Source organism: Megascapheus bottae, chromosome X (assembly GCF_031878675.1).
Source record: "Megascapheus bottae isolate mThoBot1 chromosome X, mThoBot2.hap1, whole genome shotgun sequence".
Taxonomy (NCBI): Eukaryota; Metazoa; Chordata; class Mammalia; order Rodentia; family Geomyidae; genus Megascapheus; species Megascapheus bottae.
Window position 1 is genome coordinate 40,107,913 of NC_143547.1, and position 26,439 is coordinate 40,134,351.

Sequence of the window (26,439 nt, forward strand, 5' to 3'; positions counted from 1 at the left end):
CTTCTAATATTTATTTTCTAAGCATTGCATGATAGATGTGATATATATTATTTAGTTGGGGGACAGTACTAAGATTTCAGCTTGGCCTCACACTTGCTTGGCTTCTTAACATGGCTAAACCACTATGACTTGACCAGTAACTCTGACCCTACTGTTTGATGAATATTTTGAAGATAATGTCTTCCTAACTATTCTGTTTAGGCTGCCCCAAATTCACTATCCCCTGGATCCCACCCTTTTAATTAGGATTATACAACTTAGCATTATAAGTAGTCAGTGACAAACCCGTATCCCTGTTTTATGTACTGTTTCCTAAGTTCCCCAACTCACCTCCAGGATTTTTTCAAAGCCTTCTATGTCAAGCCAATCAACAATTAAGGATTGTACTGCTAATCATAGATGTGTACATATTTGTAGTACTTATATGTGCACTTATATGTGCATGTATGTATACATACACACATGCGTGCATACATACAAACACATATGCCTATATGGCGAATCTGTGGAAGTGATATTTTTAAGTTAGCAAGCAGAAGTTTGATGATGTCTGTCTTGCACAAGTAGGCATCCATCCTCACTAAGCTTATCCTGGGCTCTACTGGTCCTTAGATGTCTCAATATCAACCATGCCTTCAGGCCTCTGAATGTTATATCTCAAACAATTCATTATCCTCCCCCTGAAGTCCATTCTTACAGTATGTCTTATAAAGAAGCCATTATGGTTCTGGATCAGAACATGTGGGAAATCTTGGCAAGCTCATCAAGCATGATTTTATTTAAATATTTGTGCAACATCTATCCGACACAAACTGGAAGAAACAAACTTTTTTAAAACAGGGTCTTCCTGTGTAGCTGAGACAGACAATATACTTCAGATTTTCCCACCTCTGACTCCTGAGTACTGGCCATATGGCCACATCTAGCACAACCATATGGCTAGGCACCTCATTGGGAAAATGCAATTTTACTCTTATCTAGAATATCAAGTTGTTACCTACTTACCCAATCAGTGGTGGCTTTGGGATTGCAGCTAAATTAGATGGGGGGGGAGAAATCCACAGCATTAGAGAGAATATTAAGCATAATACAATCACTCTAAAATCACTATCTATAAATTAAACCTTTATAAAAGTCACATCTCCTTGGGCTAAGTAAGGGTGGGCCTCTAAGTAAGCTTAAAGACTTCGGTTCAACCCCCAGAAACTAAAAAGAAAATTAAGAAAAGTATTAATTAGTCAGTGAGAAAGGAGGCTCACACCTGTCATCCTAGCTACTCAGGAGGCTGAGATCTGAGGATCTCCATTCAAAGCCAGCCAGGGCACTGAAGAATGTGAGACTCTTATCTCCAACTAACCACTAGAAAACTGGGAAGTGGTGCTGTGGCTCAAGGGGCAGGGCAGTAGCCTTGAGCTGAAGAACTCAGGAACAACACCCAGGCTCAGAGTTCAAGCTCCATCACTGACAAAATTTTTTTTAAAAAAAGGGTTTATATCTCCATTGTAGGAATAAAAGATACATAGCACATACAACAACAGAAAACCCAGGAGGTAAACAAACACACACACACACACACACACACACACACACACACACACACACACACTAGAAAAATCAAGCTACAGGACTGTAGCTCAGAGAATGGAGATAGGAAGCTAAGCACACAAGAAGGAGGAATCTTTGAGACTCATCTCCAACTAAGCAGCAAAAAGCTGGAACAGGTGTTGTGGTTCAAGTTGAAAGGTATCAAGTATGGTGGTTCATGCTTGTAATCCTAGCTATCCAGGAGGCTGAGATCTAAGGATCTCAGTTGAAAGCCAGTCTGGACAAGAAAGTCTGAGACTCATCTCCACTAACTACAAAAAAAGCCAGAATTGGAGCTGTGGCTCAACTGGTAGAACACTAGCCTCAAGTAAAAGAAGTTCAGGGAGCCAGGCACAGTGGCTCAGGCCTGTAATACTAGCTACTCAGGAGGCTGATATCTGAGGATCAGTGTTCAAAGCCAGCATGGGCACAAAAGAACCTAAGATTCTTATCTCCAATTAACCTCTAGAAAATAAGAAGTGGGGCTTGGCTCATGGGGAGGACAGTAGCCTTGAGCTGAAGTGCTCAGGGACAGCGCCCAGACTCAGTTCAAGCCCTATGACCCACCAAAAAAAAAAGTTCAGGGACAATGCCGAGACCCTGAGATCTAGCTGCAAGACAAATACATGCGTGTGCATGCGCACACATGCACACATGCATGCACACACACAAACACACACACAGAGATAAACAAGGAAAGGAATTTAGCCTAGTGGCAGAGTGCTTGCCTAGCATGCACAAAGCCCTGGGTTCAATTCCTTAGTACCACATACTTAGCAAAAGCCAGAAGTGGTGCTGTGGCTCAAGTAGTAGAAAGCTAGCCTTGAGAAAGCTTGAGGACAGTAAACATGGCCCTGACTTCAAGCCCCAGGATAGGAAATAAAAAAAGAAAGACACAAGCAGACTGCTGTGGCAAACGTCCACAATCCTAGCTACTCAGGAGATTGAGATCTGTGAATCTTGGTTCAAAGCTACCCCAGACACCAATGTCTCTTATCTCCAGTTAATCACTTGAAAATGGGGAGTGGGGCTAGGCAGTAGCCTTTAGTTGAGGAGATCAGGGACAGCACCCAGGCCCAGAGTTCAAACTCCATGATCAACAAAGGAGGAAGGGAAGGAGGAAGGGAGGGAGGAAGGGAAGGCAGGCAGGCACACACAGGGGGAGAGAGGGAGAGGGAGAGAGAGGGGGAGAGAGGGGGAGAGAGGGGGAGAGAGGGCGGGAGGGAGGGAGGGAGAGAGGGAGAGAGGGGGAGAGAGGGGGAGAGAGGGAGGGAGGGAGGGAGGGAGGGAGGGAGGGAGAGAGAGAGAGAGAGAGAGAGAGAGAGAGAGAGAGAGAGAGAGAGAGCAGAGACACTAAAGAAATAAACTTAACCTGTCATGAAAGAGACTTAGTCACGGCAAATCTAAGAATAGGTAATGCAAAGCATGCCAAATCTCATTTCAGGTATCTAAAAAGACATTTCAATATGAGCCTTGCTGTGGGAAAAGGACTCTACTTACAGGTTTCGAAGTCATCACTGCTGCTTGAATCCATTGCACAAAGATGCCTGAAAAAATATTTTCTTTGAAATGAGTGCCACTTATATAAGCCAAAAAATCTTAGCAGTCTCTAATAAATGAACAAGACAACCACAGTTTTCCAAATACAACAAGTTCTTACAAACTAGCACTAAATAAAAAAAAAATACTGGGGCTGGGAGCATAGCCTGGTGATAGTGTGATCACCTAGCATGCATGAAGCCCTGGGTTCAATTCCCCAGAACCACATACACAGAAAAAAGGCAGACGTGGTACCGTGGCTTAAGTGCCAGAGTGGTAGCCTTGAGAAAAAAGTGTCCAAGGATAGCGCCCGGGCCCCAAGTTCAAGACCCAGGGACTGGCGTGTGCTCTCTCGCTCTCTTGCGCTCTCTCTCTCTCTCTCTCTCTCTCTCTCTCTCTCTCTCTCTCTCTCTCTCTCTCTATATATATATATATATATATATATATATATATATATAATAAAGTTAAGCCAGGCCTATGGCAATATCATGAAGAAGACATTTAATGATTTTAATGATTTCCATTTCAGCCAGACATGGTAGACACGCCTGTAATCCCAGCACTCAGGAGTCTGAGGCAGGAGGATGAAGAGTTCAACATTAGCTTGGGATACATAGTAAGACCCTTTCTCAAATTCCTATCCCTAAAATGTATAAAGATTCCAAACCCTACCTGCAGTGTGGCTCACAGGGTGGCTCACTCCTGTAATCCTAGCTACTCAGGAGGCAGAGATCTGAGGATCAAGGTTCAAAGCCAGCCCAGGCACAATTAACCTCTAGAAAAGGGGAAGTGGGGCTTGCCTCAAGGGTAGGGTGGTAGCCTTGAGCTGAAGAGCTCAGGGACAGCACCCAGGCAAAGTTTCAAGCCCCATGGCCCACCAAAAAAAATTGTTTTAAATAGAGGCCAGGAGAGTGGCCTAGTGGTAGAATCTTTGCCTAAAATGCAAAGCCCTGCGTTTAATTCCTTGGTATCACATACACAGAGCAGAAAGTGGTGCTGTGGCTCAAGTAGTAGAGCTCTGACTTTGAGAAAGCCTAACGACAGTGCCCATAGGCCCTGAGTTGAAGCCCCAGGACTGGCCAAAAAGTCAGTAATTTTTCTGTACAATAATGAGATGAAGACAAATCAGAAAAGCACCTTCATTTGTAATAACCTCAAAACAAAAGCTTAAGAATAAACTAAAGATGTGAAGGACTTCTACAATGAAAACTCTAAAACTTTAAAGAAGGAAATTGAAAAAAGCTTAAGGAAATGAACATTTTTCCATGCCTCCCTTAGTAGGAAGAATAATACCAGAAGAATAACAATACCAAATTTCAACTGTATTGCAGAGCTATAGTAATTAAAACAGTGTGGTACAGGCCCAAAAAAAGGCCTGAGGACCACTGGAACAAAAGACCCAGAAATGAACACATACACCTATACCCACCTAATATTTAATAAGAAAACCAAAAACTACAGGCTAGAAGAACCTTTCTAACAAATCGTGCTGGCAAAACTGGAAATCCATATGCAGAAAACTGAAACTAAGTCCTTACGTATCACCTTGTACCAGCATCAATTCAAAACTGTATATAAAACCTAAATTGAAGACCTAAAACCATGAAAATATTACAGAAAATATTAGGGGAAAATTAGGGCTATTGAACACAGGTAGAAACTTTCTAAATAAAAATCCAGAAGCAAGCTGTGTGCCAGGGGCTCATGCCTGTAATCCTAGTCACTCAGAAGACTGAGATCTGAGGATCACATTCAAAACCAGCCTGGGCAGAAAGTCAGTGAGACTCTTATCTCCAATTCACCACTGGAAAAGCAGAAAACTGGAAGTGGCGCTATGGCGCCAAGTGGTAGAGTGATAGCCTTCAGCTGAAGAGCTTAGGGACAATGCCCAGGCCCACAGTTTTCAAATCCTACAACCAACCAAAAAAAAATCCAGAATTACAGCAAAGAAATATTTGATAAATGGGACTATATCAAACTAAGAAGGTTCTGCATAGCAAAAGACATAGCCAACAAGCTAAAAACATAGCCTACAGAATGGAGAAAATTTTTGCCAGCTACACAACAGACAATGACCTAAAATCCAGAGTACACACGTAGCTTAAAAAAATTAAACCCGGGGCCAGGAGTTTGGCCTAGTGGTAGAGTGCTTGCCTAGTATGCACGAAGACCGGGGTTCAATTCCTCGGTACCACATACATAGCAAAAAGCCGGAAGTGGTGCTGAGGCTCAAGTGGTAGAGTGCTAGCCTTGAGAAAGTCCAATGACAGGGTTCTTGCCTTGAGCTCAAGCCCAGGACTGGCAAAAAAAAAAACTAAACCCAACTGCTACACGATAAAGTTGGAGAGAAACTGAAATTCATTGGCCCAGGCAAAAACTTCCTGAACAGAATCCCAGAGTCACAACAGACTGGAGAGAGACTCAATAATTGGAACTACCAAAAAAAATAGAAAGTTCCTGCACAGATAAAAGCATAGCTACTAAAATAGAAAGACAGCCAAAAAACTGGGAAAAGATATTTACCAATAATACATCAGACAAATGCCTAATATCCAGTATCTACAGGGAACTCAAGAAACTAATCCCCCCCAAACCCAATAAACCATTCACTAAGTGGACAAGGGAACTAAAGAGAAACTTATCAAAAGAAGAGGTTAAAATGGCAGAAAAGCATATGAGAAAATGCCAATCATGCAAGGTTATAAAGGAAATGCAAATAAAAACAACCCTAAGATACCACCTTACCCAACAAAAATGGCCCAAGATTTTGAACTCAGACCATGACAGATGCTGGCTGGGTTGTGGAGAAAAAGGAACCCTACTGCACTGCTGGTGGGATTATAAGCAAGTTCAGCCACTCTGGAAAGCAGCGTGGAGGTTCCTTAAAGAACTGAAAATACTTCACTTAATATGATTTTTTCTAAGTCTTTCCATTTCCTAACAAATGGGTTGATGTCATTTTTTCTGACAGCAGCATAGAATTCCATTGTGTACAAATACCACAACTTGTTGATCCACTCATCAACTGAGGGACATCTAGGTTGGTTCCATATCTTTGCTATGGTGAATAGTGCTGCAATGAACATGGTTGTGCTAGTGGGTTTAGTATGTCCTTGTTTCTGGGTGGTTGGGTAAATGCCAAGTAGTGGAATTGCTGGGTCATAGGGGAGTTCTATGTTTAGCCTTTTGAGGCACTGCCACACTGCTTTCCATAGTGGTTGAACGAGTTTGCACTCCCACCAACAGTGTAGTAGTGATCCCTCCTGGCCACATCCCCTCCAGCATCTGTTGTCATTCGTTTTCCTGATCCTGGCCATTCTAGCTGGAGTGAGGTGGAATCTTAGAGTTGTTTTGATTTGCATTTCTTTTATGACCAGAGATGTTGAGCATTTCTTCATGTGTCTATAGGCCATTTTTGTTTCTTCTTCAGAGAAGACTCTCTTTAAGTCTTTGGCCCATTTTTTAATGGGATGGTTGTTACTTTGGAGGTTAGTTTTGGAGTGATTCAATTTTTTGAGTTGTTGATATATTTTAGATATGAGGCCTTTGTCCGTTGTTTGGTCGGTGAAGATCTTCTCCCACTCTGTAGGCTTCTTCGTCATAATCAGTAGAAACCTTGGGCTCTACTAGCAGAGATTTGCAATAGAGCAAAATCTTGATACATAAGAACATATAATGTGAAGCTAATTGAAAGGACTTCCAGGATAGTGAAACAAAAGCCTTATAATGAATGATTGTTGTCCTTAATGTACTATGTTGTCTCTCATCTCCTTTGCTGTCCCTTGGTTATCTCATATTGGTATAGTATCTCACCTTGTTATCTGATTTATTGAATTTATTTGTATTTGGATATTTGAAATTTGATAGGGAAGGGGGGAAAACCAAGACGGGTGGGGGGTGTGGGGGGGGAGGGATACGGGTACCAAGACATGTGAAAGGGTATCAATGTATGTGAATTAATGCACCTTCTATCTGGCAAATATCATGTAACCCTTTTACTAATTACAATAAAAAAATTTTTTAAAAAAATAGAAAATAAAAAAAAATAAAAAATAAAATGTAAAAAAAAAAAATTTTAAAAAAAAGAACTGAAAATACATCTTCCCTACAATCCCGCCATACCACTCCTGGGCATCTATCCTGAACAGCATAACCCAAGATATGATAAGAACACCTGCTCAGCTATATTCATCTCTGCACTATTCACAATAGCCAAGCGATGGAAACAATTCAGATGCCCTACTGCAGATGAATGGATAAAAAATGTGGTATACAATGGAATACTACATAGCCAACAGACAAGATAAAATAATGGCATTTTCAGGGAAGTGAATGAATCTAGAACAAATCATGTTGAGTGAGACAAGTCAAGACCAAAGGAGCAAAAGGTGCATGGTATCCTTAATATGTGGCTATTATATCCAAACAGTGCAAGAGCAAGGACTCCATATTTGCATACCCAATGCTATGGACATGGTACTGGAAATATAAACACAACTACATAGACTTAAAAATTTATGACTATATAGACATAATGTTTTATTACATAGATTAATATGTATCTATGGCATACAAAACCTCAGTCCAATTTTAATTATGTTCCAAAATCTAAGTGCCAGTGATTGTATACAGAGATTCCCTTCTTAAATACTTGTTAAACATGTCATTTGAAATATGATGTAAAAATCAATATTAATAAATTCTCTAATAAAAAATTAAACCCTCAAAAAACCAACAACCAAATTAATGAACTAATGAGATAGAGTTTTCTCATAAGAATCAAAAATGGCCAATATACACATGAAATGCTCAACATATCTGGCCATAAAGGAAATGGAAATCAAAACAACACTGAGATTCCACTTTACCACAGTTAGAATGACCACTATCAAGAAAACAAGCAGGAGGACACAGCCAAAAGGGAACATTAATACACTACTGGTGGGAATGCAAACTTGCCCAAGCACTATGGAAAGCCATGTAAAAGTTCTTCAAAAATAAAACACAGAACTACCCTATGATCCAGCAATTTCACTTCTAGGCATTTACTCAAAATATTACAAACCAGGGTTCAGTAAATTCACCATCACAACCATACTTATTGCTGCACTATTCACTATAGACATTATATGGATTTAGCCCAGATGATCCTCAGTGAATGACCAGATCAATAAAGGTAGAATACATAACACCATGGAATCTTACTCATTTATTGGAAAGACTGATATTGTACATTTGTAAAGAAATGGAAAGATGTGGCACTGTGGCTCAAAGTAGTAGAGCGATAGCCATGAGCTGAAGAACTTAGAACTTGAACAGCACCCAGGCCTTGAGTTCAAGCCTCACGACAGACAAAAAAAAAAAAAAAGAAATGGAAAGACTTGGAAAAACTTATGTTAAGTGATCCAGGCAGAGAGAGACAAATGATCCATGTTTTCCTTTGTATGTGGAAGCTAGCTGTAACTTACAAACTCATAAATACATTGGGTGGGATGCAAATGTATAAAAATGTATTAACTGGGGCTGGGATATTAGCCTAGTGATACAGTGCTTGCCTAACATGCACAAAGCCCCGGGCTCAATTCCTTGGTACCAGATACATAGAAAAAAGCCACAAGTGGTGCTGAGGCTCAAGTGTTAGAGTTCTGGCCTTGAGGAAAGCCCAAGGACAGTGCTCAGGCCCTGAGCTCAAGCCTAGGACTGGCCAAAAAATGTATTAACTGAAAAATGATAGATTCAAGCAAGACTTTAAATAGTGTAATTGCTTAGCCAAAATCAAAGTTCAGTGAAATAAAATACTAGGAATCAGGCATTCAAAAAAGATGGGGTTGTAGTCAAGAGAAAAGGGGTAAAAAATGAAGAGAAGAGTAGGGGGTAAATGCAGACAAGAACCCAATGTAAATTAAACATCAAAAAACAGAATTGGGTAGATTCAATATGGCGGACTAGATACAGAGCCAATTCTAGAGCTCTGTCTGCTTAATTAGAAATACAAAGTTCCAATCTGGAATTCCAGCTCTAGAGTTGCTGCCAGAGAAAGGCAAGCAGTCAGAGCTTAGAAACATCAAATTTATTATTCAGGACAAGGAAAAAAACCAACAAAACAACACATCTACATAACTAGGTCCCATCCCAGCCTGCCAGGGTATGGCCTAATAATCTGTGCAGATCAAGGCTCAATATACTGTTCAGTGAAGAGCCCCTCTCAGAACAAAACCACGTTCCGGACAAAACTCTGCTTTGGAAAGCCTGACACAGGAAACTGCCCTTAGGTGAGTGCAAACCTCCAGTCAGAATAGCCCATGGTTCCGCTGTGATCTTTGCCCAACTCAGATCTCTGCTTTGCTTAGAGCAATCTGCCTAGTAAGACAACAGCAACAATGAAATGACTTCACAAGTCTTCACAAGTGAAACCCAGGAAGGAGACCAGGAAAACACCAAATATGGTGAGTTACACACTGACCTCCCCTAAGTAGTTAGGAAGAGCAGCTTGGGAGGAACTCCACCTCTGGCTCATGGGACATAGAAAGGTAGGGAGAGAGCATAAACAAGACACAAAATTCTGAGCTCCTAAAAACAGGGACTGCATAGTCTCAGCCTGCCACAAGCATAGTGAGGCTTTAATCTCCTTCAGACTGTGTCAGGAATTTGCACATGGGGAGTTTCGGACAAGGGACCAAGTTTGGTGATTGGTACTCAAGAAGGCATCAGTCTCAGCCTGCACTAGGGAAGAGAAGATTCAGCCTGTGGCCCAGATTGGGAATGGGTGCACCCAGGAAAATGGACAAAGTCAAGAGCTTCTATTCGGAGACCAGACACCTTTTCTTGAGTATTTAACATTCTGCCTTCAGGGAACAAACTTGTACCTAAGGCTTCAGGCCAAGCTTAGCCCCCAATACAGATAAGAACTGATCCCATCAGTAACAGCTATAGAGAGGAACTGAAGAGTGATAATCCAAACCAGAGTCCAACCCCTGAGATCAACCCTCAAGGCTAAGTTATGATAAAGCAAGCCTCCAACCAGTGCTATCTGAAACAGGAGACCAGGCTGGAAGACTCCTGATTACAAAGTTCTACCTCCAAACTCAACCACCAGGGCTGAGTGAAAAATTGGGCTTTGAACCCCAGTATTGGTCTCAGTAGGATATTTAACCCCTGGAAAGTCTTGGCAGTACCCTTAACATCTGAACAACCATAGCAAGTCTCTAACACTCAGTGAGAACACAGCATGGCCTCTAGCCATGGGAAAAGCCTCATGAGACCTCTAATACCTATCAGTAGACACAGAAGAAGACCTAATAGCCCACATATGAATACCACACACAACACTGCCAGTGTCCCACTGGGGGGGTCTACACACACAGCCTTTCCCATTAGTACATCCATGAAGGGGACACTTCTGGCCACCCCAGCCCAGGGACAGCTCCTATTCAAGCCTAATCTTACATACTGAGCAGAACTGTGACAACCTGGGGGAGGTAGTCCTGTATCCAGTTGGACCCCAAAGCCTACATGTATGAGAAGCTGCTGGCTACAACACTGAGCATTTCACCTAGACCAGACAGACTACAAACTCAACCTGGGCATCCATACACGGAACACCCCCAAGCCATAGCATCAGGTATCTGTGCCTAGTTGACCCCCAAAATCCATCTGTGCTTTACCTTGTGGGATACCCTCAGCTGAACATGGGGGATCTATACCCATCCAGTCACAAAAGCCTGTCTAAATATCCTAGTGGGGTGCCAACAACAGCATTCAGCACTGGGGTCTAACTGGCACAAAAGCCTCTGTGTCTCCATCTGCAACACCCTCAGATACACCAGGGATAGAGATGAAACTTAGCTGGACCCAAAATCTTGCTCACACGTTTCTGGAAGACACCAACTATACAGTGCCCACAAGAAAGCCAGAAAAACACAGCCCATTACCACTAAACCTAATAGCTAATCTTAATGATCCCTCCAAACCCCGAACACAAATATATAAATCACAGCAAAGATCACAAAATTCATAAGCAATCAGGACAACTTGCCACTCTCAAAAACCAACAACTCAAGGAAAAACTAGTGAGAGTGAAGAAATATGGACAAGAAAAGAACCATTAAAGGAAGAATGAGCAGATCCAAAACCAAATAAAAGAATTCAAGGAAGAGAATGACAGACTCAGATACGAAGGTAGAAACATTACATACCTCAGTGACAGAAATTAAAGATGAAATTAACACCCTGAGAACTGACATCAACAAAGCTAGTATACAAGTAATGCTCTACCTCCCTACTGCAAAACATTAGAAAGCATAGGCAACAGAACCAGTGAAGTAGAAATGGCATCAGGAATTGTAATAAAACAGAGGAAGTAAAGAAAAAAAATGTTAAAGGAATGGAAAAAAAACCTATCAGAAGGAAGAACACAGCAAATGAGAGATTCAAGAATTGGCAGATCTGGCCAAACGATCAAATCTACACATAGTTGGGATAAACGAGAAAGATGAATTCAAAACCACTGAAAACTTACTTAACAACATAGAAAATTTCCCACATCTCAAGAGAGAATATCAGTTTTGTGAAAAACAAGCGTATAGGATTCCTAAAAGACAGAATCCAGAAAGAAAAAATACCTCTAGAAACATTGTAGTGAAAACTTTAAAACGAAGGAATTAATTTTAAATACATCAAAATCAGAGAAGAAACTTTATTATATGAAAAGATGAAAATTACCATACATTTAAGGCTGGGAGTTTGGCCTAGTAGTAGAGTGCTTGCCTGGCATACACTCAGGTTCGATTCCTCAGTATCACATACATAGAAAAAGGCAAGAACTGGTGCTGTGGCTCAAGTGGTACAGTTTTAGACTTCAGAAACCCCAAGGACAGTGCTCAGACCCCTGAGTTCAAGCCACAGGACTGGCAAAAAATTACTACACATTTATCCACACAAACTCTGAATACAAGAAAAGCCTGAAGTCAAGCTCTGAGTGACAACAATTGTCAACCCAAACTGGTGTAACCAGTGAGGCTAAGATTCACAACTGACACGGAAACTGTAAGTTTTCATGACAAACAAAAATGAAGGGAATTCATGAACACTAAACGAACACTATAAAGGAGACTAGAGGGAAACATGCAATCTGAAGAAAACAAAGTGAAAGAAAGACAGCATTGAATAAAAAAATCATTAGACTAGGAAGCACAAGAAGAGGAAAAAAGCACACTGCAGGAAAAAATAAAATAGCAGGAAATAACTTATTTCTCCATTAAATGTTAAACATCCAGGGTTCAATTCCCCAACCACAAGACATAGAGCAGCAGATTAGATTAAAGAACAAAATTTAAACATTTGTTCTTCCCAAGAAACTCATCTCACAAAGATAAACAAAGGGTGGAAAAGATCTTTCATGCAAATGTATCTTGCAAGAAGGCATGAGTAGCTTTACTGATTATTGGACAAAATAGACTTCTCATTAAAACCAGTATGAAGAGAAAAAGGTAATTACACATTAATAAAGGGAATGGTACACAAAAATCACACTGATTAATATTTATGTGCTAATCAACCTAAATACATTATACAAACACTCAGACTTACAGAACATGATAGACCCCAACCTAACAATTGTGGGACACTTTAGCATACTGCAGAAAACACTCAAACACATGGAGACTGTTGTTCAGTAACTGAACAACAGATATATAGATCACTGAAAAAATAAAATGGGAAGTCAGAAATATCTTAAAATTCCAGGAAAATGAAAACATCTTTCCAGAACCTCTGGGATACTGCAAAATCAGTGTATAGATGCAAGTTCATAGCTTTATGTGCACATATAAAGAGAACACAAACAGCACAAGTAAACATGATACAACAAAAGCTAATAGAAAAATAGGAAGGGGGCCGGGAGTTTGGCCTAGTGGTTGAGTGCTTGCCTAGCATGCACGAAGACCCGGGTTTGATTCCTTGGTACCACATACATAGAAAAAAAGCCAAAAGTGGTGCTGAGGCTCAAGTGGTAGAGCTCTAGCCTTGAGAAAGTCCAAGGACAGTGCTCAGGCCCTGAGCTCAAGCCCAGGACTGGCAAAAAAAAAAAAGAAAAATAGGAAGAAACCAAACCTAAAACTATTAGACAGAGAGAGATAATAAAGATTAGGTCAGAAATCAATGCCTGTAATCCTAGCTACTAAGGAGGCTGAGATCAGAGGATTCCAGTTCAAAGCCAGCCTGGGCACAAAAGACTGTGAAACTCTTATTTCCAGCTAACCACCAGAAAACCAGAAGTGGCACTGTGGCTCAAACTGGTAGAGCCCTAGCCTTGAGATGAAGAACTCAGGAACAGGGCCCTGGCCCAGAGTTCAAGCCCCATGACTGACAAAAAAATTATACATAATGAGCTGGAATGTGGCTTACTGGCAGAGCGCTTACCTAGCATGCATGAAACCCTGGGTTCATTCCTCAGTACCTCATAAATAGAAAAGTTTGCAAGTGGCTCAGTGGCTAAAGTGGTAGAACACTACCCCTTGGACAAAAACTCAGGGACAGCACCCAGGCCCTGAGATAAACCTCAGATCTGACAAAAAATTAAAATTAAAAAAACTATATATAAAATTCATGAAACAAAAGGCTCATTCTTTGAAAAAAATCAATAGAACTGACAGACTACTGGCTAAACTGATGAAGAAAAGAGAGACTCAGATCAACAAAATCCGAAATGTCAAAGGAAATTTTCCAACATTCAAAAATCCAAACTATTAAGGACTACTTTCAAAAATTATATGCAGATAAGCTAGTAAATCTAATGAAAATTCATAAATTCCTAGAGACAGAAACTGCATAAAAGTGAACTACTTTATTAGGTCTATTACACATGAGACTGAGGAATTAATTAGCAATCTTCCAACAAGGAAAAGCCCAGGTACTGAAGGATTTATGGTTGAATTCTACAAGACTTTTAAAATTGAACTAATAACACTGTTACTCCTTAAACTTTTGTGTGAAATTAAAGAAACATCAATTCTAAACTCATTCTATGAAACTAGGATTACCCTCATCCCAAATCCAGGTAGGGATCAAATGGAAAAGGAACTATAGACCAATCTCTGAGGAAAACAAATGCAAAGCTCTTCAATAAAATAGCAGCCAACAGAATTCAGCAAGTTATCAAAAATATCATACATTATGATCAAGCAGATTTTATCCCAGATATGCAAGTCTGGTTTAACATATAAATCAACAAATGTAATACATCACATCAACAGAGCTTAGGATAAAAAACATATGATCAAGGCAATAGATGCAAAAAAAAAAGCCTTCAATAAAATCCTACATCCATTCATGTAAAAAGCTCTGGAGTAGCTACGAAAAGCCAGGAGAATATACCTTAAGATAATAAAGGCTACATATGCTGTCAGATAGTGAACATACTGAATGGTGAAAAAATAAATCCATTCTCTCCAAAATAAGAAATAAGGAAAGGATGCCCACTTCTCCACACCTCTTCAATGTAGTTCTAGAATTCCTAGCCAGAGCAATAAAGTAAGAAAAAGATATAATGATTCACATAGGGAAAGAAATCAAAGTATACCTGTTTGCAGATGACAAAAGGAGTATCCATCTCCAAGCTCCTAAAACTTATCAATAACTTTGGCAAGGTAACAGGATACAAAATTAACCTATAAAAATGAGTAGCCTTTCTGTATACCAACAACACAAACAAAGAAATCAGGGGGGAAGGGGCCAGAAGTTTGTCCTAGTGGTAGAGTGCTTGCCTAGCATGCACAAAGACCCGGGTTCGATTCCTCGGCACCACATACATAGGAAAAAAAAGCCAGAAGTGGTGCTGAAGCTCAAGTGGTAGAGCTCTGGCCTTGAGAAAGTCCAAGGACAGTGCTCAGGCCCTGAGCCCAAGCCCAGGACTGGCAAAAAAAAAAGAAATCAGGGGGGAAACACCATTTACAACAGCTTCCACAACAAAAACAGTATCTAGGAATAAACCTAACCAAAGAAGCAAAAGACCTATATAGCGAAAGCTATACAAATATGAAGAAAGGAATCAAAGATGCCATCAGGAAATGGCAAGACCTTCCATGTTCATGGATAGGCATAATTAATGTTGTAAAAATGGACATACTGCCAAAAATAATCTATAAATTTAATGTGATTTTAGTGAGAGAAAAGAACCCAAAAATTCATATAGAACAACAAAAGACATAAAATAGTCAAAGAAATTCTAAGTAAATAATAATAATGCAGGTGGTATCACAATCCTAGACCTCAAGCTCTACTACAAGAGTTACATTTTTTAATGCTTGCTATTGGCATAAAAATAGACCTCAAGATCAATGGATTAGACTTTTGAAGATTTGGAAATAAAGCCATAACTTTACAGTTATCTAATATTTGATAAGGGAGCCAAAGATATACAATGGAAAAAAAGATAGCCTCTTCAATAATTGATGCTGGGAAACCTGGGCATCCATATGCAAAAAGCAAAAAGGATCCAAGTTTGTCATCATGTACTCAAATCATCTCAAAGTGGATCAAAGACCTCAATGTCAGACCTGAAAATTTGCCGTTATTGCAAGAGAGAGAGGAGAAACACAAGAATTCATAGGCATAAGCAGAAAGTTTGTGAAGAGTCCCAGCATATAGAAGAGATATTTGACAAATGGGACTGTATCAAAACAAAGTTTCTGAATAGCAAAGCATATCATTTAGTAAACTAGAAAGTCAACCAACAATACAATTGGCAAAGGCCTAATATATAAAATATATAAGGTGCTCAAGAAACTAACCCCTCCCAAAGCCAATAAGCCAAATACTAAATGAGCAAAAGAGCTAAGGATCAACTTCTCAGAATAGCAAGGAAACACATGAGGAAATTCTCATCTTCCCTGCTATGAAGGCAGTGAAAATCAAAACAACTCCAATATTCCATCTTATCCCAGTCAGATAGGCCAACATTATGAATTTGAACAATAACTAATGTGGGAGATGTGGGGGGAAAGGAACCCTACTGTACCGTTGGTTAGAGTATAAACTGGTATAACCACTCTGGATAGCAGGCAGGAGGTTCCTAATAAAAACAGAGGGGCTGGGAGTGTGGCCTAGTGGCAATGTGCTTGCCTATCATGCACAAAGCCTGGGTTCAGGTCCTCAGTATCACACACATAGAAAAGCCAGAGGTAGTGCTGTGGCTCAAGTAGCTGGAAGTGGTGTTATATCTCAAGTGGTAGAGTTCTAGCCTTGAGAAAGTCCAAGGACAGTGCCCAGGCCATAAATTCAAGCCCCAAATAAATAAATAAATACAAAAATAAATAAACATAGATCTTCCTTATAATCCAGTCACACCATTCTTGGGCATTTACGCAGATCATCACAGCCAAGATACCATAAAGACATTTGTACATCTATGTTCATTGTTGCGTTATTCACAATAGCCAAGTTGTGGAAATGCCCAGTTTTCCTATAGTAGATGAGTATATCCAAAAAGTACACTGCCTACACACAAAGGAATTTTACATAGCCAGTAGAAATAATAATATTATATCATTTGCAGGAAATGGATGGACCTAGAGAATATCAAGTGAAGTAAGTTAAACTCAGAAAAACAGCACATGAATTCCCTCATATGTGGAAGCTAGATGTAAAATACCAGTACATAATAAATTTTGTATGTCACTAGACATTCACATACAGTGAAACTAAAGGAGGATACTCTTAGGAGAGGAACAGAAAGCCACCATACTTATATGTGTCTGATCACAAAAAATAAGTTAAAATGAATTCTAGGAAATTAAAACAAGGGTTTTTTTTTCTATTATGCTGGGGTTTTTTTTACCTTTTTGTTTTGTATGTTTGTTTATATGTGTTTGAGGGGAAGGCACAGAAATGGAAAGACACAGGATGAACAAATACAGCATTGGAAGTCACTGGTCACTGTGTTGGAAATAAACTCTACAGCCTGTGGGCAGGATGGAAGGGAAAAACAGGGAGAGAACAAGAGAATGGGTGACATTATCCAAAAAGCAATGTGCTCTTAGCCGGGTACAAATGGCTTACACCTGTATTCCTGGTTACTCAGGAGACTGAGATCTGATTATTTCAGCTCAAAGCCAGCCCAATCCATGAGACTCTTATATCCAATTAACTACCAGAAAACTGGAAGTGGCAGTGTGGCTCAATGTAGCAGACTGCTAGGCTTAAGAGAAAAAGGCTCAGGGACAGAGCCCAGGTCCTGAGTCAAAGCCCCACAACTGACAAAAGAAAAAGAAAAAGAAAGAATTGTACATTTTTACTTTGATAATAACAATTTTAAATTTTTTTTAAGAATCGAATATATATCCTACAAAATTGGGAATGGATAGGTAAAAATGTAGAATGTTATAAGGAGTGGCATCGATCAAGATGAATTAATAAACTGCCTTGTTAAATGCAACTCCCCTGTACAACTATTTAAAGATAATATATTAAAAAAAAAAAAAGAGGGGCCAGGAGTTTGGCCTAGTGGTTAAAGTGCTTGCCTAGCATGCACGAAGACCCGGGTTCGATTCCTTGGTACCACATACATACAAAAAAGCCGGAAGTGGTGCTGAGGCTCAAGTGGTAGAGCTCTCGCCTTGAGAAAGTCCAAGGACAGTGTTCAGGCCCTGAGCTCAAGCCCCGGACTGGCCAAAAAAAAAAGAAGCTCAGGACAGTGCCTAGGCCATGACTGCCAAAAAAGAAAAAAAAAATCTTCCTAAAAAAAAAGAACACCTCCTTTGAGCAAAAAAATAAAAAACTGTGCCCAGGTTCTGAGTTCATGCCCCAATACTGGCACAAAAATAAAACGGGAATTGTACTTTTTTACTCCTAAATACTGGCAAGCAAAAACATGAGGATTCCCATTAAAAGGCCCACCTAAACAAAAGTAGCAGAGCGATAGGTTCTAAGCCAACCTGGAGAAGAGTCTGAGAGAATCTATGTTCCAAATAACTTGCAAAATGTCAGACTATAGCAGGGTGCAGTGGCTCACACCTGTAATCCTAGCTACTCAGGAGGCTGAGATCTGAGGATCAAGATTCAAAGCTAGCCTGGGCACAAAAGGACCAAAAACTCTTATCTCCATCTCCAATTAACCTCTAGAAAATGAGAAATGGGGCTTAGTTCAAGGGTAGGGCAGTAGCCTTGAGCTGAAGAGCTCAGGGACAGCACCCAGACCGAGTTCAAGCCCCATGACCCACAAAAAAAAAAAGACTATAATCCAAGCAATATGGCAGAGCACCAGCCTTGAGCAAGAGACAAGAGATGTGAACACAGGTCCTGCGTCCAAGTCCTGGTACTAGCAATAAAAAGAGAAAATGCAAAAGACAGAAAAGAACCTCGAAAGACCATGAGACTCTTATTCTCCAGTTAATCACCAGAAAACTAGGAATGCCTCTGTGGCTCAAGGAGGGGAGCGCTAGCTGAAGAGCCCAGGGACAACACTCAGGCCCAGAGTTCAAGTCCCAACACTTACCAAAAAAAAAGGGGGAAAGAAAACAAAAATGGCTGTGACTCAAGGACGAGGGCGGGCCAAGCATTCAATAACAACAACAACAACAACTACAAAAACAGGGTAAACTGAGAGGACCAAAAGAGGAAGAAAGATTACAAGCAACAAATTTCACGATGTAACATTTGAGATTGGGGACGTAATTCCTTGGCAGAGCATTAGCCAGCAAGGTACTGGAAAAACTTGGAGGAGAGTCAGGAGTTTAATCAAGTGGTAGAGTACTTGCCTAGCGTTCAAGAAGCCCTGGGTTTGATTCCTGACCCCTAAACTGAATTTAAAAAAACAAAACTCAGAGTTCAGAGCTGCTATGTGGGAAACAAAGCCCCATTCTGTCACCTAACTGCAAGGATCTTGGCAGAACACATAAGAGGAAGGAGAGGAGGTAAAGAGGAAAGAGAGGATCTGGCAAATGGCCAATGGGACCATTCATGTACTCTTCACTCAAGCATCAGAAATCTAACTCTGTGCCCACAAACATTTCTTATTCCCTTGAAGATCCCTCCAGTAGAACAAGCAACAAGTTTAAAACCAATGAATGCCCATGTGATTGTGAATGATACTTACTCAGTCTTCCATTTTTCACTTGGGATCTTTGAAACCTTGCGTTTTAATCCTTTGGCAGCTAAAATAAGAATAACTGATTTATAACCAGAATATTGGTACCATCAAGCACTTTGAAAAAAGGTAAACTTTACAGCAATCCAACAGTAAAGCACAGTAAAACAGATATCAACTATCAGTAAAACTATGCATGAAGATTTCATATTGCTGCCTTCTGAGTAACTTTTTCTAGGGGATCACTGACATACCAGTGCTGTGAGCTGGGTAACACTAACACAGGAACAGAGGACAATGTCCTAAGAGGCTAAGTTATATAGGCCACTGTAGGCACACAGGAGTGAAATTACTCATATCCACAGCAGCACTCTTCAATCTGCAAACCCAACCTTTCTTTTTTTCATACATATTTTTATTGTAATTAATAGAAGGGTTACCTTATATTCACCAGAAAGAAGGTGCATTACTTCACCAACATTGATACCCTTTCTCATGTCTTGGTCCCCATTTCTCTCCCCCCACCTCTGCCCCTCATCTTGTTTTCCCCCCTTTCCTATCCAATTTCAAATAACCAAATAAACATATATACAATATATCAGATAACAAGGTGAAATACTATAATATGAGATAACCAAGGGACAGCAAAAGAGATGAGAGATAGTACATTAAGGACAACAATCACTCATTATATGGCTTTTGTTTCTATATCCTGGAGGTCCTTACATTTAGCATCATAATATATGGCCTTATGTATCTAGGTTTTGTTCTATTGTAAATCTCTGCTAGGAGAGCTCAAGGTTTCTACTGATTATGACAAATGAGGAAAACCATTGAGCCTATGTTCTTTTGAGTCTGGCTTACTTCACTTAATATGATTTTTTCTAAGTCTTTCCATTTCCTTACAAATAGGGGGATGTCCTTATTTCTGATAGCAGCATAGAATTCCATTGTGTATAAATACCACATCTTGTTGATCCACTCATCAACTGAGGGACATCTCGGTTGGTTCCACATCTTTGCTATGGTGAATAGTGCTGCAATGAACATCGTTGTGCTAGCGGATTTAGTATGTCCTTGTTTCTGGACGATTGAGTAAAGGCCAAGTAGTGGAATTGCTGCAAACCCAACCTTTCTAACTTCATCTCCACTCACACTGCTAGAAACTCTACTAGGGGATTAGAAACTAAGAGTTTCTATCACTCATTCCTTAAAGAAACTATTAAATATAACTCACATGCCAATTATGAAGCTGGAATCTGAAAGAGACTTTAGTCTCACTTAGAGGAAAAAGATTCCTCCTGTGAAAACTACTGGGAATATACTCATCAGGCTCATGATTCATCACTGTGTGACCATGATTCATACATCTGAAGAGACTTCAAAAATTGAGAGTTGATTGAAGAAACATTTGTACATTCTTAGACTCAAAGTTTGATATAAGCCAAGCATATATTACAGGCATAAGACACTGTGCCCGGTTAAAACACCACATTTTGAACTTTCCGTGTGTGTGTGTGTGTGTGTGTGTGTGTACACGTGCAAGAGAGAAGAAAGAGAGAGACAAAGTATACTATAGCCAGGAGTGTTGGCTCATGCCTGTAATCCTAGCTACTGAGGAGGCTGAGATCTCAGGATCATGGTTCAAAGCCAACCTGAGCATGAAAGTCCATGAGATGCATCTCCAATTAGAAAACCAGAACTGATGCTGTGGCTCAAGGAATAGAGACCTAGACTTTAACTGAAGAGCTCAAGGACAAAGCCCAGGCCCAGAGTTCAAGTCCTGACAGAAAAAAAAAGTCTTGTATTAAAATAAGAAGAGGGCCAGGAGTTTGTCCTAGTGGTAGAATGTCTGCCTAGCATGCACAAAAACCCGGGTTCAATTCCTCGGTACCACATACATAAAAAAAAAGCTGGAAGTGGTGTTATATCTCAAGTGGTAGAGTTCTAGCCTTGAGAAAGTCCAAGGACAGTGCTGAGGCCCTGAGTTCAAGCCCAGGACTGCCAAAAAAAAAGGCCAGGCTCAGGCCTGTAATCCTAGCTACTTGGGAGGCTGAGATCTGAGGATCAAAGTTCAAAGCCAGCCTTGGCACAAAAGGACCTGAGACTCTTATCTCCAACTACCCCTAGAAAACCTGAAATGGGACTTGGCTCAAGGGTAGCCTTGAGCTGAAGAGCTCAGGTACAGTGCCCAGGTGGAGAAAATAAAATAAAAAAGAACCATGGCTCAGAGCATAGCCGAGTGGTAGAGTGCTCACCTAGTGTGCACAAAGCCCAGGATTCAACTCCTTGGTACCACATATTCAGAAAAAGCTGGGAGTAGTGCTGTAACTCAAGTGGCAGGGAACTTACCTTAAGCAAAAAGTGTCCAAGGACAGTGCCCATGCCCTGAATATAAGCCCCAGGACTAGCAAAATTAAACAAAATAAAAAATAAATTTAAAAAAGAACCTTTTACACCATGACAGTTGTGCAGGGAATAGCCAGGTTTTTGCCATGTATTTTATATCAAAATAGAATAAACCATTTTTTACAAAAATTATTTTTAAAAAATTGAAAACCTAGCAGAGATGAGCCTCTTTATGATCAGAGTAAATGATAGTATGATAGAGTTCTATATAAAATGAGATTGAGTTTTAGCCACAGTATAGAACAGAAAAAAACATATAAAACAAAAACAGAGAGAGACACAGAAAAAAAGGAAATTAACAGAAGAGATTGATAAAGTGATGAAGAATCAGTGTGGGACAGGAGAAACAGAAAGAAGGAAAAGAAAAATAGTATATCCTTAACACAAAATTACAAGGAAAATGTACTCTAGAATTATAGAAAAACAAATACTATAAAACAGGAACATAAGAAAGACAATGCCATAAATATGACTCCCACGTTTCCACGAAAGGCCTTTCCACTGGGGTTCCTAAGCCCAACTGCTGCTAAAATGTTGTCATAATGGCTAAAATCCTGTAAGCAGGACAGGCAATCATGTAGCCATATCACAGGAACATCAAAAATAAGTCACAGCAGATACTCTGGGTAGTTGGGCACCCAATTTTTATATAAAGAAACTTGGCACTAATCAGGGAAGTCATTTTCTATTAGCTCAGGAGCATATAAATTGTTTTGTTATTGTCATTTTCAGTAAGAGCTGAAGGCTTCTGGTTGAAGGGCTCTGACATGGGATCAGATATATCTTTCAAAATCTCATCTAAAACTCCAGACACAATCTTTTATAAATATGTTCCCTCTACTACCTCCTTACACACATCACATTACTGAGGACAAAATGAACAAGCTGGACAATGTGACATTAAAAATTATACGTAAGAATCATGCTTACGGGCCAGGAGTGTAGCCTAGAGGTAGTGTTTGCCTTAGCATTAACAAATCCCTAAGTTTGATTCCTCGGTACCACATATACAGAAAAAGCTAGAAGTGATGCTGTGGCTCAAGTAGCAGAGCACTAGTCTTGAGCAAAAAGTGTCCAAGGACAATGCCCAGGCCCTGATTTCAAGCACCAGGACTGGCAAAAAAAGATAAAAAGGAATCATCCTTATTTACTTTATATTGTTTCTATTCTTCACTACTATTATTTTACTGGGAGCAGTGACATAAAAGCAATCAAAGAGCAGTGTCAAATCACTTTATTTTTTATTTCTTATACTTTTTGCCAGTCCTAGGGCTTTCTCAAGGCTAGCACTCTTACAGTACCACTTCCAGCTTTTTTTTTGTATATGGGCTACCAAGGAATAAAACCCACGGCTTCATGCATGTTAGGCAAGAACTATGAGGCCACACCCTTTGTCCCTCAAATCACATTTTCTAAATAGTACGATGTACTTGCTCAGTGTTTCTCAGGAATCTGTGAACTTGGATATATTCACTACTTCATAGGAAAATAAGATAAAGTTGGAGTTTCTTTTGTATCAAGTTAAACTTCTACAATTAATATCCTCATTAAATGTCTAGGATTCTCTAGCTTCTGTAAACATGCAGGTATTAGATAATAATTGGCACTGTTAAAACCATATCTCATAAGTCCCTAGCAAGGTGGAATGAAGGTTAGCTCAGGCCTTATTCCTTTCCTCTTCATGTGATTCCCACATACCAAAGAGCAAAGCTGAGAATGCAGCAGAAAAGCCTCTCAGTTCTTAGTCTCAGCAGTTCACTATCCATTCTTCTTTTAGGCCAGATCTCTATACAGGTAAGAAGGCTTATATGAAGAACCCTCAAAGGTTAAAGCAGCACAAACAGTTGTTGCTGTGATAGAGAATGGATATGGTGGTACAGGAACATAGCTGCATACACATCTAGCACATATGTACAGAGAAATGGTAGCACTGGCTACTAAGGGTTTATAAACCCATTTGCCTATTAGGATTCAGAAATTGCTAACACTAAGGCTTCAGAGATCACCTACTACGCTAAGGAAAAAAATATACTTACATTCAGTGATTATCCTGCATGTCTTAGCTGTGCTGCTTGTTTGGCCATCTTCATCATCAGATACTGGCTCAACAATTGGGTACCTAATAAATGAGATATGAAAAGAGATCGGAACACAACATTCTTCTCTATTGTACTGTGCACCTTTTCTCAAACTAGTACAATGATGCCTTGACAATAGTTCATGTTTACCCCACAATAACTCAGTTTACTTCTTTGAAACTATTCACTTTCCATTACTCCTGATTTTCCATCTTCCTATGTGTATTTCCCTGTGTCTCACATTCTTTTGAAAGGAGATGTCTATCATGTGCTAAGTATAAACTTGGCACTCTCTCAGTGTATATTATCCTAACAGTAAATGGGAAAAATCAGGTCAGAAAAATGTCAATTTGTTTTCCTCCTTAGCAACTTACAGATGAGGTAATAATGAGAAAAACAGTGATAGTTAAAGATTGTCCACCTAAGAGAACAGAGATTTCTCCTCTCAGTATAACTCTGCAGTCAGAAGTCAGCACACAACTCTGGTGGAAGAGTGCCATACATAGCACACAAACTGGGAAAAATCTGAGTCACGGTAGTTTGGATCTTCTCTTTATTACCAACTTATAGATGCAGTAGCTTATATAGTCAGTACAATGATACTCTGGACAATATCGTGGACTAAAGAAAGAAAGAATAAAAGGAAGGAAGGAAGGATAGGTAGATAGACAGGTAGATATTGGACTAAAAACAGAGCTTGATTTTATATAGGCTGAACCATTTAAACTTGGTATGGATATGACCAAAGCACTGCCACAGGAGCTTCAACTGGAAGTTGCATGCAGGCTAGGTCAGAGATAAAAGACATCAGGTAAGCTGTCCACTTTTCTTTTTATTATGAAAGCCAGAGGTTAAGACATAGTTCACAAAGACATTATGAAGAACAAATTGACCAAGTAGATAATGATCCAGAGATGAGGAATGCAATAGTATGTTGAAACTGGTTATGAAGGCAGCCAACCATTTTGGTCTTGCCAGGTACCTCATTGTACTCACAGAGGAAATACATTTTTACCCTTAAGTCTTCTTACCCAGAACATCAGGCTATTGCCTTTAAAAGGAAAGTTTCAAAGACTGTCTTACTTACTCAATTGGCTCTTCCTTTGGGAATACAACTAAATCAGAAGAGAAAAAATACAGCATTAGGAAGGTACTTAAACATAATAAAAATCTCTCTAAAGGGGGAATAAAAAATCTCTACAATCAATATGTATAGATTTGAGCTTGTAAATTCCTGTTCCAATGAAGATTAGATCTGAGTTCCATCCCCAGTAACCAGAGGAAAAAGGATTTACATCTCCTACAAAAGATATACAAAAATACAAGAAAGTTTAGGAACCAAAAAGGTTAAACAAAATTAGAGTCAGGCACCTGTGGCTCACACGTATAACCCTAGCTGCTTAGGAGACTGAGAACTGAGGATCCTCGTTCACAGCCAGCCCAGGGCCCTAAAGTCCATGAGAGCATTGTGTCCAATTAAACACCAGAAAACTGGAAGCTGTGATGTGGTTCAAAGTAGTAAAGTGCTACCTATTTTTTTTCAGTAATGGGGCTTGAACTCTGGACCTGGGTGCTGTCCCTGAGCTCTTCAACTCAAGTCGAATGCTCTACCACTTGTGCCACAGAGCCACTTTCCATTTTCTGGTGATTAAGTGGAGATAAGACTCCCCATGAACTTTTGTGTCCGAGCTGGCTTTGCACTGTGATCCTAAGATCGCAGCCTCCTGAGTAGCTAGGATTACATAGTTGAGCCACTGGAACCTGGCTAAAGTGCTAACTGAGCAAAATTGCTCAGGGACAGTGCCAATGCCCCAAGCTCAAGCATTACAAAAACAAAAACAAACCTAGAAAAGCTAGTTGGCTGTGGTTCCGCCACAATTTTAGCTACACTGAAGACTCAAAATGGAGGATGAAGTTGTGACGCTACCCACAGGAACTAAAGATGTAACTCAAGTAGGCAGAGCATAAACTATAAGAAAAACAAAGTCTTGAGTGGGGAAGCATGGCCTAGTGATAGAGTGCTTGTCTAACATGTATGGAGCCCTGAGTTTTAGTCCTTCGTAACTCATGCACAGAAAAAGCCAGAAGTAGTGTTATGGCTCATATGCTAGAGCACTAGCCTTGAGATATCGCAAAGACAGTGCCCAGTCTCTGAGTTCAAGCCCCAAAAACTTCAAAAAAAAAATAAAGCCTCTGGGTGCTAGTAGATCACACTTGTAATCCTAGCTACTCAGGAAGCTGAGATTGTAGTTCAAAACCAGCTGGGGCAGAAAAGTCCCCCGTGAGCCTCTTCCTCTGCATGACTACTCAAAAACTGGAAGCAGGGCTGTAGATCAAAGTGGAAGAACACCAGCCTTGAGCGAAAGAGCTCAGAGACAGAGCCCAGACCCTGAGTTCAAGCCCCACAACCAACAACAACAACAAAAAAAGCTAAAACAAGCTGATGCATGTAATACTAGCTACTGAGGAGGCTGAGATCTGAAGATCAAGATTCAAAGTCAGCCCAGGCAACATAAAGCCTAGAGACTCTTATCTCCAATTAATCACTATAAAATGGGAAGTGGGGCTTGGCTCAAGGGTAGGGTGGTAGCCTTGAGCTGAAGAGCTCATGGACAACGCCCAGGTCAGAGTTCAAGCCCCATGTCCCCCCCCACACACAAAAAAACTGAAACAGTAGGAGGCCATGTGTTCAGTACCTAATACCCCACAGAAAAGAAAAAGCTTACAATAGGAACAGGAGTATATAAA

General features: G+C 40.1%; 1 protein-coding gene across 1 annotated transcript in view; it reads right to left on the reverse strand.

The window, feature by feature from the left end:
• Gcna (germ cell nuclear acidic peptidase) overlaps positions 1–24,800 on the reverse strand; it is a 55,873-nt gene extending 31,073 nt beyond the window's left edge. The window contains exons 1-5 of the mRNA XM_090326410.1: positions 24,779–24,800; positions 23,650–23,732; positions 19,214–19,271; positions 3,085–3,131; positions 1,006–1,033 (exon numbers count right to left, since the gene is read on the reverse strand). Of these exons, the coding sequence (XP_090182536.1) occupies positions 1,006–1,033; positions 3,085–3,118 (62 nt within the window). The 5' untranslated portion in view covers positions 3,119–3,131; positions 19,214–19,271; positions 23,650–23,732; positions 24,779–24,800. The remainder of the gene's footprint in view (positions 1–1,005; positions 1,034–3,084; positions 3,132–19,213; positions 19,272–23,649; positions 23,733–24,778) is intronic.
• Positions 24,801–26,439: the final 1,639 nt, after the last annotated feature.